Source organism: Megalops cyprinoides, chromosome 3 (genome assembly GCF_013368585.1).
Source record: "Megalops cyprinoides isolate fMegCyp1 chromosome 3, fMegCyp1.pri, whole genome shotgun sequence".
NCBI lineage: Eukaryota > Metazoa > Chordata > Actinopteri > Elopiformes > Megalopidae > Megalops > Megalops cyprinoides.
The window spans coordinates 26,329,857-26,342,912 of NC_050585.1; the positions used below are offsets into that span (position 1 = coordinate 26,329,857).

Sequence of the window (13,056 nt, forward strand, 5' to 3'; positions counted from 1 at the left end):
CAGCTTTGTTCTAAAAGGGCAACAGGGAACATGTTTCTTTAATTGATAAATGAATTTAATTGATAAAAAGAATTAAATGTTTGCCTACATCTCTCAACTTATCAGTTGCTTGTCGAATGCACCACAATGCTTCATGATTGATTTTGAAATAATCTCCTAATTCTGAACAACAGAAGGTTAAATGCATCAGGATTAGAAGACATGTTCTATTCTTAACTAAAATTGAATCATGTTTAAATTCATAAAATCACAGGAGACACTGACCCCAAGAATTAAGTAGACTAAGACTTATAAATGCTCCCACACCCTTTTATTGCTGGTGAAAACAATGATTTGGAAAGATGCCTTCTGTTGTCACACATTTCTCTTATACATATGCTTTACACTGTTTAAAAAATTTCAGAGCTGACTCCAATTTGCAACTATTGAGCGCTTTTTCTGTGTATCTCATCACATGGATTTCAATTTTGGTCTTTAGACTTAACTAACGAAGGTATATAGCTCTTCAAATGTACGAAGCTGCACACTACTTTATTTAATCCTGGAAAACCACAGCCACATTCCGAGAGCCCGGTGGTCAATACATATTCTCACTGAGCTCCATTATAGCCACTACAATCCAGCCACAAAAGCCAACCTTAATCATGAATGCTGACCAAACGTTTCAGAAGAAATACCACAGTTCTGGAAATATTGTTCAGTTCAGTTCTGGAGATGTGCCTTTTAAGTGTCTCTGCATGAAATGGCTAAAATGTCAGTCACAAGTATTAAAAAAGCATGAAATACTACCAAATCTACCAACAGCAGGTCACATCACTATCACTCCATAGCATCCCAACCAGTTGTCTGTTTGTAATTGCGATTGTCTGTGTTGACGCATTGTTGACACAGACATTGGTGAATGGGCCACGCCTGCCTAAACAGTGGCACATTAAATAGAGTTTTGTGGGTGCTGCAAGAAGCACACTTTTGTGAGTAATCAGTTGCTAGGGTGCATGAGTTCAAGACTGGGTTTCTTTGTTTTCACATTTATAGACTAAATTATTTGATTTTTTTTGTAAGTTTGTTCTTATTTATTTATTTATTTTTGTTTATTTATTTTGTGAGAGGCATTGGCCAGCTTCTCCACAGGCCTAATAATCAAAAAGTAAAAAAAGTTAGTGCATATAAAATTCAGTTTTTAGTGCAGATATACAAAACTAAACTACTCAAGAAAAATAACACAATGCAATGAATATGGGTATGCATGAATAATTCTGCCGAACAGATACTATAGATATACTAGAATAATCACCTATCACCACTATCTTCTGCAAAGGATGCACTCCTCTTTTGGCATCACCAATTGAATATATTAGTCTCGTAGTAGCACAGAAAGCACTTGTGCAGGAGCACTGGGGTGTACCAGATGCAATTACCCAATATACTTCCAGGCCAACTGCAACTATTTTTCACACTACAGGTCACCCAGTGAACTACAGTCTGCTAGTGTGTTCTCCTTCTTAGTGCTGCCTGCTGCCCCAGGTATTACACAGGAGATGAGGTGGATGGAGCATTCAGCATTTATTCTACAGCACATGTCAGATGCTCTTCTATAGGATACCCACAATTCCACTCTACACATGTAAAATAAAAGCCTCAAATTATACACACCAATCAAAATAAGTCTTACCCACAATAGTGGTTTGTTGTCCCAATGTAATTTAAACCTACCTATTTACACTGTTACACTAGGTGCCTATTAAAGTATGGGTACGGTTTCACTGTCATTCAAACAACCTAAAGGCACAGGATGCCTGAAGCCGCAGAGGCAATCAACCCCTGCTGACATATCCACCCCATCCATCCTGGCAGAAAGAATCAGGTTTGTTGCACTGCTGTGAGCTCCCTGTCATCATCGCTTGATAATATGCCTGGGACCCAGCCCAGGCCGCTCAGCTCAACTTGTGCTCAAGGTGAGCATCTTAACCACTCAGCTACTCTGGAGCCCCACTGTTTTCACTTCTGCAAGTACTGTATATGTATATGTTCCATCACAACAGCCCTTGAGCTGCACATCCTAGGAACATTGTCCCCATGCTTGTATAACCAGCTGAATTAAAACAGTTGGTTATAATTAAATTTTGCAACCATAACAAGAGCACAGTGCAATGAGTCATGCCAAAAAATCAGTTTTTACAGGGAATAATATCCATCCGTTATGCCATTACTGCCTTTGTTGGAATTAGTTCATATGAAGACAAAACACATTTAAGACTGTATACCTGATTTACAATGCTTAAGATTTTAAGATAAGAAGTTCAGATGGACTTCCATCGTAGGGGAAAAAAAGTTTGTTTAGGAGATGCAATGCAAGATTAGAAAACAAAGTCCTGCAAGCAGCACTGCACTACTGCAGCTCTCACAATATGTTGAAAAATTAGATGCAAGAAATAGCAGAGATTTCAGCAGGGACTAATAACTTACAGTACTTCTGGAATGGATTCACCACCATCTGGGATAACTATAATCAGAATTTAGAAGACAAAATACCAATTAGAGGGAGCAACAGGATTTTTTTTTATTTGGTTGCACATTGAGTTTTTTTTTTTTTTTTGCCTGGAGTTAATTCTTCTGTGACTAAGGGTTAGTAGTGTATAGGGATTACAGCATGTGTTGCTCAGATTGTATTGCTGCTAATATTGTATCAATGTGAATAGGCAGGAAGAGTGTGACCTTAGTCTACAGGACAACTAGCACAGTGTAGGCCCCATCTCAGCATTGCCAGCACAGTTCATAAGACACTGAACCTGTCATTTATTGCATCTGTTCAGTTGCTCTGTTGGAAATTCACACAAATGTCTTATTGTCTGCATGTGTCAAGTGCTTTCTGTGGAATTGACCTGATTAATTCCACACAAAATCACAAGTGTGCAGGTCTCTCATTTGGGATGCAACAGATGCTGTCATTCCTAATATTGGCATCACAACATTTTCCTGGAGGGCTACCGTGATAATGTATTGTGTTAACAATTATTAACATAATAATTATATTAACTGATCATTAAAACACTTGAGATATGCATAAGTACCCAACAGACAAGGCAGTTTATAAGGCACCTCTTGACCAGCACCTACTAATAACACAGATGATTCAAGTTTTCATCTTATTGGTGACAAAAATTAAGTAATTAATTTCAATTATTCTGCATGAAATGATGAAGGATAGAAATGTCAGTATCAACAATTTTTATTGTAAAATGTAAAACATGGCTGTGTATTTGGTTGAAATCCTAACACAGTTACTGGGTATATAAACAACACAGCAAAGGCATTAAATAAATGCAGATAGACAATATAAAAGTTTGCACAGACATACCAGCTACTGTATATGAATAGTTGAACATCTTATTGAGTTATTTATATGAAACAGTAAATTTAAATTTGGTGTGGAGGAACTCTATGAAGGTATGTGTGTGCTGTAGCATCCCACAAAGGGGCTTGTTGAAGCACATGGACAGAGATGGTTGTAACATATTGTGGTCTGTAGTCTTAACTTGGCAGTTTTCAGACCACTAGTTAGCTATCCAGAAAAGTGGTCTGAAATACCTTCCATCTGTCCTGGGACAGTTATGTCAGTTCACTCGTGGTACTGTACCCTATCCAATCAGAATTGTTTTGTTTCCTAGCTATCTACCTAACTAACTAGCTACTATTTCAATTATAGCAAATGTTACCACAACTGCATTGGCATGTTGCTTTCCCCTTTCAAAAACAATACTTTAAAATGTAATGTTTCATAATAAGATGAATAATATTATATTTTGTGTTTGCCTCCTAGTTAGTTGTATTTTCAGATAAAATGCATTGGCTGTATTCACAGAAGGATACGTCCTACCCTCCCTTCATAGCTATGTCACTATTTACCACATCATAGCTATGAACCACATCATGAAGATTTACACATATGTATAAACATGCTAAAGGTCTTGCAGGACATGGTGTAGCCTGTACAGCATAGTGAGAGAATGACACATTAGTAGGAAAGTGTTACCAAACTACTGGAGAAGTTACTAGCTAACTAACGGACTACAAAATATTACCCACATTTTTGGGAACTATTAGATGTGAGATGCTGTTGTAACCTAATACACATTGGAGAGACCCCATCGCCAGCACCAAGAACAACATAACCAGGACTACAGAGCAGATTTATAGGGCTTCCTGGTTTTCAGAAAAGAACCAGCATAAATCATAAATTAATACGTTTTTCAGCCAAAGTGCTGCATACATTCTGTCTGCCAACCCCATACCATCTAAGTGAGGAATGGGGATTTGTTTGTGCCTCATCCTCACCATCATCCTCTGCAGACCATGTCTCAGGGAGGGATTTTCCCCTTCCACAGACAGAAGGTTATAATATTTTGGGGTCTGGAACTCTAGCTCTAGGTGGTTCTGAGACACATTCCAACTGTTATAACTGTGCCACCTCTTTCACAGTACTGAGTCCTGGCCAGAGCTACCACTTAAACTGTAGGGAATATTGTAGTCACATGGACATGTAAAGTGTCATGCCAAGTGCCCCTCTCAGAAGACAGAATTATAATACAATGTGTTACAGCATAATTATTTCCTTTTGTATTTGATAGCTAGCTGTTGTTTTAGGGAAAACCTGAGTGGTTCCTGAAGTCATTGGTGGATCAGAAGAACATACACAGTGTAGTACAGGACACATGGATATTTATTCTTACAGAACAGCATATGACAGGGAACTTTATTTGTAGTTATTTATGTACATTAGGGTAGCCAGATTCACTGATCATGCTAGTTAATTATTCAAAGCTCAAAAGTAATCAATTGAGAATATCTCAATGATGCATTTCATCAGCTGTCCCTGCCTCCAAATTTCAGACCTCAGAGAAAATATTATGTCACACTGAAAGAAAGAAAATGCTCAGCCTTTTATTGATAATTGCGTGAGGTTATGAAATAGAATGAATTCAAATGCAAAATTCAATATCTGTCAAATAGAGGCTTGGTTTTCTAATCATGAGTAATGTTATGCACCACTGTCAGAATGCATATACTGCATCTTGAAAATTAAGGAATTGGCCCCTATGTGCATGTTAGAACAATTACTGTTGAACTGTGCTTAGATTTTAGCTGTTTCTCACATTTTCAGAACTTATGCATCTTTTTATATGCACTCTTTGTTTTTCCTGTGATTTGTATTTGATATCATTTGTTTGTGATTTGTATATTAACGTGAGGCAAAATTTTGATTACATGTAGCCATGCACCTTTTATTTCCAGCTTACATCTGTAAAGTCTGCTCTCCCAAACATTCTATATGTTGGGTACAAATTTCATTGTTAGATAAAACAACATATGGAAAACTTAAGATAATGGAGTCCTTAGTCAAAGTCGTGCTTATTTCAACCAGTGATTTACCAATGTTCCAGACACTGTACTGATTCCACTACAAAATACATTTTTTCTTGCATCCATCTCTGTCAGGAATGTTTACATCTCTGAATCAGACAAAATATCTGCCTTTTTTCTTCTCAGCAGCATCGGCTAGACCTGTGACTCAGAAGTCAAAATTCCCTTATATGGGATTGTTGGGCATTAACTTATGCTAACTGCAGATAACATGCACAAACATCTAATTTAAAAACCATCGGGATTCATCATCAAATGAAGGAGAGTAAGAACAAACTTGGGTGCTTCTGCATGTTTCATGAATCCAATGTGACGTTTTCATGCAAACATGTCCAAAGAACAACATATTGATGACACATTTTGATGATTGAGGCCCGCTATCTACTAGCAATCTTTGGCCTATATGTGTAATTTTCATCTGTGTGAATTAATCTTTCTTCAACCATTCATTTTTTATTATCATTAAACTAGTATTACCCCAATCTGAATCAACACCTTGTTTTAATGTTTTTTTTTTTAAACAAAGACTCTAGGGTTATAGGTTAGGGTAAGCTTTATGGCCCACACTACCTGGTACAAAACTATAATGGTATAAATGACCATGTCATCTAAATTTATACAGTGCCTGAAACAGTTATTCCATTTAGCCATTAAGAGGCATCTTATGTAACTTGGAACATGGTTAAAAAATTCAATACCAAGGTAATGAATGTGGGTGAAAGCTAATTGTTCTTTCTTATGGCCATTTTCACTTCAACTAACTGTTGAGCCACAGCAGGGAAGAACAGTGTGATTCTAAATGATCTTGGTCGGGCATATTCAACTCAAGAGTATGCCATGTCTGAACACAGTTAAATTAATGAGGAGGTCATACAATGGCATTACAGGGCATTACAATGGCATTACTCATTCATGCTAACAGGATGTAACAGTGGTTTGCTGGTTTGCATACCATACATCCCATTTGCTCAGGTCTTTATTTTCTTTCTTGTGACAGGCAGAGTGTTGCTTTTGCTCACAGGCACCCGCTGACGAAAAGCCTCTGGGAAAGCTAGCTCTGGCATTTCAGCTTGTCACGGAAGGTGTCACACTAAACATCTGCAAGTGTGTTAATCCACTGTCTCCCCACTGTCATAGCCTTGTACCCTCAAATGCACCAGCTTCATACTGTTCTGGAGAAAAACATATTCTGGGAGATGTCTGAACAATTAATTACAGCAGTCTCTGCTTTTGAGGCAATATTAATTGAATAAAAGATTGATTATATATTGACAGATGCAATACATTAGGATGGTATTTAATTTGTTAAATATTTATTTACAGTTCTGAAAACCTTTTTATTGTATATGGCTACATCCCTGTTCCCAAAGGGAATATCAGCTGAAACCTCTAGAATATAACCATACAGGAAAGGACCTGAATCATTCACTATTCTATTGCCTCACAATCTCAAATCATACAATCAACATCACCATCTCAGTGAAACCAGTGTGATGAAGTGTGATGAAGACCATTGCATAACATTACATTTACATTACATTCAATTAACAGACACTCTTATCCAGAGTAACTTCCAGAGCACCACCTCCATCAGATCAGGGCTGTTCCACCCAAGGAAGATTTAGCATGTGTCTAAACAGTTAAACCAGGGGAAGAGCTTAAAGGATATTGTGTTATTCTGGTGCTGTTTCCTGGTGACCCCCACACCAGAATGTGTCTTTGTGGTGGTGCATAGGAGTTGCACCTGGATTTGATTTTGATGTTTGCACTTCAAAATCACATATGTGTGACACACACAGAAACAGCCTCAGAAACATAACATCCAGCCACAATGTCAGAGTTACAGGTAAATATTTAGAAAGCTCACTAAAAGCCAAGCTATTACATAGCTAGTAGTCTAATACCTTGTTTTTCCACATTCACTTTATAGACTCAGAAAGTAGTTTGCTGAGCAAGAGACCAAATAACTTACTCTTTCTGCAGTCTCTGATTATCAGGCATTCATTAAATGTGTTGCCATAAAGAGAATGACATAAAGAGAATGGATAAAGCTGGTTTGGGGATTTACAGTTTGCAGCTTCATTAACTGATCCTTGTGTGCATGAGTGGCTGCTGGACTGTGAAAATGCCTACCTGTAACTTTTAGCTCAGTTGTTCGCCGCACCACTCTGCTGCCATACTTGAGCTCGCAAGTGTAATTCCCTCCATCCTCTTCTTCTACCTCCGGGATCCAAACACTTGTTGTGTTCACTATCACTGTACTCCTCCATGTCTTCTTTTCACATTCCTATAAGAACAGAAGCCATCTATGCCATGAGAATACCAGCATGATATATATAGCTGTGACATCATTGTTATGTTTCCTATTATGTTGTAAATCTGCTACAACAAATTCTATTTTTACATTTTCTTTTTTAATTTTTGTTCATTTAAACAAATGTATCCACCTGCATAATGAATCAGCACTTGCCATTTTCTCCTGAATCTTATTGTTCACAAAATTAACAAATTCATATGGAAATGGCACCTTAACTTAGAAGAAATACATTAAGAAGTTAGCAACAATGCACAAGACATTATTCACAAAAAAAAATGTCCAGCTAAATCTTACATAAACTCATAAACCACATTTAATAATGTAATGCTGCAGAGTTTGCAAAAAGGAGCACTCGTTGCCAGTAAAGTAATTACCTTGTACCAGGTTAACCTGGGTTGCCTGTAGGGAGCGAGATAATCGTCAATATCAGGGCAGGTGATGGTTTTGCTCTTTGTGATCTCAGCTTTCTCCAGGTAGCGGATCTTGCTGCTGTAGCAGAGGCCTGAGTCAATGTCCTCCACCGTCAGGGACATGGACACCTTCATGCAGTAGGTGGAATTTCTGCAGGGACAGAAGACCTCAAGTATATAACATCACCTCCATCTGACTGCTTTATACAGGGGACCATCAGTGAGCTTTGCCCTCTCCTTTGGAGATTTAATAAAAAACTTCAGCAGAATGGCATTCTCCTTCTTTTTCATCAGTAAAGATAAGACAAGCTTTTATGTAGGCAGTTTATGAACATAATTATACTGCAGTTGAAGAATTACTTCATAACCACAAACAAGTAGAGTGTAAATACCTCTGAAAGTACACATTGTAACATAACTTTTATAACATGAATTATATAAAGGGCCAGAATTCTGCTTAGATTTAGAGGTCACATAAAATGTGAAATTACACAATATTTAAACATTTGTTTCATATTAACAGTAACCGTAAATAAGATATTCTTGCAGAACTTAAACAGAAGTTTCAGAGTAGTTGCAATGTAACATGATCGGTCTGAAAATGATGACTTCATTAGTGAACAGAAGTACAATTAATTTTATTGGTAATGTGTGTAACTCTGAACAGCTTTCCCTAGTCCTTTACAGAGTAAATACTTTTCACTGCATTACTATTGTATAATATTCAAAATGTACTTGATCATGAAGCATGGTCAAGGTGCCATGGCATTGCTATCCACTTAGCAGTCAATCAAAGCTCCTCTAAAAAGTACAGGTGCCAAGATTCAACTGGTCTGGTAGTGGACATCATGTACTGCTTTGCATATCCATCTGGTTCACACATTTGCTGGGAATAATTCTGAACTGGGCTCTAGTGAAAGGACATATGAAGCAAAGCTACACTCAATAAATGCATTTTTCACTTTGGAGAGAATTACAGAGAAGATATTTTCAGGCTTTGAAATGGAATTGACATTAGTCTTTATTCAGTTTTATCACAACAAAAATAAAACACAACACAAATCAGATGGATGTTATCAAATAAGGATATTTCCAATGAGCTGTAGCTGAAAATTACAAAGAGTTTATCTGATAGGATAGATAACTGTTATTCTATCCTAATATATTTCCACATAAACTTAAAACCTTTGCTTTCTGTGTGGTCAATAGTTGCATTCCCATGCTCCCTTCACATAATTGTTCTCAAATAAAAGAAATATTTATCAGATATGATTAAAGGTTTAATAGAAAATGATTTTGTATGCTTGCTGTGTTTTTAAAGTCGTTTTGCTAAGCTTCAAATTAAACATTTACAGCATGTGTTACCTTTATAACAATGAATCAAACTGTGTAATTCTGGCATTCTGAACTCTGCAGGAATCCTCTAATAACCTGGCAAATGAAAGACATTTCATCCGATATTTACTTACTTTACTAACTTTGGCGTATTTTTCATCTATATTTTACACTGTATTTACACTTTCACACTACAGTGAATAGGAAAGCCTGACAGGCATTTTTAGTGAATTAAAACATTACAGCACAGCATGATTCACTGTAATTGCAATACATCAAGGTTAAGGTTGAGGAAGAGGTATTAATTTAACCACCACTTGTCCTGCTCAGGAAAAAAAAAACAGTAGTAGCCAAGACTGCAGGGAGCAAACATGAAGTTATGTAGAACTCAGCTAGACCCAGCCTTTCTGTGACACACCACAATGGCTTTTATAGGGAAAATATGGAGGTGAAATCAAATGATTTATTCACAAATGACGCTGTCCACTCCCCAAGCCTCTCAACAGGCTTTTGAAGAGATAATTCTTAGAAAATGGGGATTTATCATATTGGTTGGTGCATTCCAGGCCAGCCATAGTAAATTTGTTTCTGTTAATGCAAAGATAGCAGTACTTATCTCTTAGTGTGAGTACACTTGGACCAGATTAAACATGTTTAAAAATCTTACATAAATGTAAACAATAATGCAAAAGCGTCATTTCGGGTAGAAAAACATGTTGACATGTCCATGATATACATGCCAACACTTTAGACAAGTACTATACCATGCGGTTCATCAAGCTTTTGAAACCATTCTGTTAATGACATTACTGTCAGGGAGAAAAAAAAAAAAACGGTTTGTACTGTAATGCCTCATGTGAGTAAAAATCACTCAAAGACATTCTGTGGTACACTATTAATAAATGGATACATGTCATGGCTAAGGTCAAACAGGAACAAAAGCTAACATTCCATGTCCCTTTGGGCCAAAACTGGAAATAGAAAAAGGGGGCAGGGTTTGTGTGCTTAAATCCTCAAAATTGCTTAGTGTACAATCCCCTTGGGGAAAGAAAAGCAATCCCATGGAAATTGTTTAGCAAAACATGATGTGAAGAAGATATCCGGTATAATTTTTCAGCAGTGGCAATGCAGCATGAACATTCCCAAAACAGAAACTTGGTGGGGTGGGGGAGAGATTCAACTTACATTAAAAAAGCAGAAAAAATTCCAATCAAATTGCTATTGTATACTGTGAATCTGAGGTCTCTTGAATGTGACTAACTGGCTTCCCACATTTGTAGTTTGTATGCTACTAGGGCCTATTTGAAAATGGACAAATAAAATATTAATATTAATAACAAATATATTAATAATGAATATTGATAAAAAAGATACACTTTATTTCTTTGACATTTGACATATCGGGTGTCCTTTACCCCTCCCTGTACAGGCCATTTACTCTGTGTGCTAGTGTTGTACAACTAGCACTATCCCAGGGCTTCATTTTCAAAGAGATGACTTAAACAATTAAGACATTTTGAAACATCCATTGAAATAATCAAAGCCCATCGGAAGCCATTGGAATTCCATACAAACCACACACTCACAACTGAAATGCTGTAGTGTAGGGTTTCAGGGTAAGCCTTAATATAATATAACAAGTTCTCTCTCCAGAATAAAATGCAAACAGAATATACATACCAGAATATACAACTAACAGTACATTAATTAACTGGCATACAAGGTACCCTTTATAAATAGCAATGAATAATCTAAAAATAAGTTGAGTTTTTGTTAGAACTGCTCTCTTGAGTTCAAACCAAAAAATGTTCAGTTGGACTGAAGCTGATATGGAATAGAGATAGAGGGCTGAGACCATTTATTTTGTGCTCTGTTACCCATGTCTTTGTAGATTGAGATGAGTGCTTCATTGTTCTGGACATTCATTTTTCAGCAAAGCTTGAGCTTTTCAACAGAGAGAGCTAGTATTATATACCTTTACTGTGCACAGAGGAGACCCTCTGAGATGGGATGAAGATAAGATGATCAATTTGTTATCAACATTCGATGATGCATTTCTCTGAGAATAAGCAGAGGAACTAATTGGTATCTTCCTCTTCCTTCTGTTTTTGCTTTTATGAAATGTGGGAAGTGGAGCAATGATAACACCTACCTCAAGACACAGGTGTAAAACCCATTGTCCTCCAGCTCAACAGAGCGGAACCAGATGGAGTCGTCTTCCTTGCTGAGCCTGTGTCCCGAGAAGATGATGGGTTCCTCTGAGTCGCCTTTGTTCTTGTACCAGATAAGCCGCAGTTTAGAATTCTGGGCCATAGTATAATTAGTCCTGATGTAGCTGTAGAACAGGGCACACTTCACTCGTACTGGCTCGCCTGCCAGCGATGTGTACGTCTTCAGATCCACCGACCAGTCGATGCAGCCATCCACTGCAAGTAAAGAACATCACACAGTCTGAATGTAGGTACGCATACTGCTGTAAAAGACTGGAATTTATAGCAATTCACTAAGGGTCAGATACTAAAACCAGTATAAGATAGCTGTATATTTGTATGGAAATTTGATATATTTTATAAACAGATAAACATACAAAAAAAATACATTGAGTAGTAATTTCAAGAACACAAATTTATTTTCTTGGTACTCTTAGAGTGGAGTTCATAAGCTTGAATGAAAAAAGCACTGACATCAACCCAGAGACAAGGTCGGATATAATTTAGTTCTTACTGATAAGCAACCTGATCTTTACCTCAGCATGCTACTGTAATTAGCTGTAATAATCTTAGTCTCATAAAACTTGTTTTCACATGCATTCTTGGTCCAGGTAAAGTGCTGTCCACCGTGTTCTGCGATGTGTATGCTGTGATACTACGCTGTTTCTTACCCCTTAGTCTTAGTAGATTATTCATTTAGCTTTGCACCAGTTACAACCTTAATTAACCCACACATTTTGTACTGTGCCAGTATATTAGAAATTTGGCCCTGAGAAGGTAATGGAGCACAGGGTGCTACCACACCTTAGGTCAAATGCAAGTTGAAAGGATATTTTAGTACATTTCTCTCTATCATCATCTTGTCCAGCAACACTTGTGTTCAGCAGCCCTATTTGCATTCCTACCATGAAACCAACATTTTCCAAATGTCTAAGGCTTCAAGGGCTGCTGAATGGTAGTACAAGTGGCTATAATATGGTTTTACCCCTGTAGGAGAGAGGTGCAGACCCATTTTAATGGCAGCTCAACTGAACTCACAAGTGCACCATCGTGTATAGCATACAGCATCATGTGAATATCAAAAGGCATATCATTCTCAATCTGAACGCTTTGGCACATTTATATTTTGAACTGTTCTTTATATTGTCTCATGTGATTGATGCCAAAGTTGCAGATGCATTGCTGAGTAGTAATTTAAAAACATTTTCCTTTCAACCTTTTAACAGTTCTGTCCACTAAATACATTCTTTTCAGTTTTCAAAGGTTTCCTTTGCCTTAAGAACATTTCCACATCAAGCATGATTTCCTAAGCAATTACAAAAGCTTGTGTGTGGGCTCCCAGGAATCTGTCTTCCTGCTTGCT

At 37.2% G+C, this 13,056-nt stretch overlaps 1 protein-coding gene across 1 annotated transcript in view; it reads right to left on the bottom strand.

The window, feature by feature from the left end:
• Positions 1 to 13,056, bottom strand: part of LOC118774916 (X-linked interleukin-1 receptor accessory protein-like 2) — a 147,511-nt gene that overhangs the window by 39,823 nt on the left and 94,632 nt on the right. Inside the window, exons 3-5 of the mRNA XM_036524511.1 lie at positions 11,636 to 11,909; positions 8,113 to 8,299; positions 7,555 to 7,708 (exon numbers count right to left, since the gene is read on the bottom strand). Coding sequence (XP_036380404.1) covers positions 7,555 to 7,708; positions 8,113 to 8,299; positions 11,636 to 11,909 — 615 coding nt within the window. The remainder of the gene's footprint in view (positions 1 to 7,554; positions 7,709 to 8,112; positions 8,300 to 11,635; positions 11,910 to 13,056) is intronic.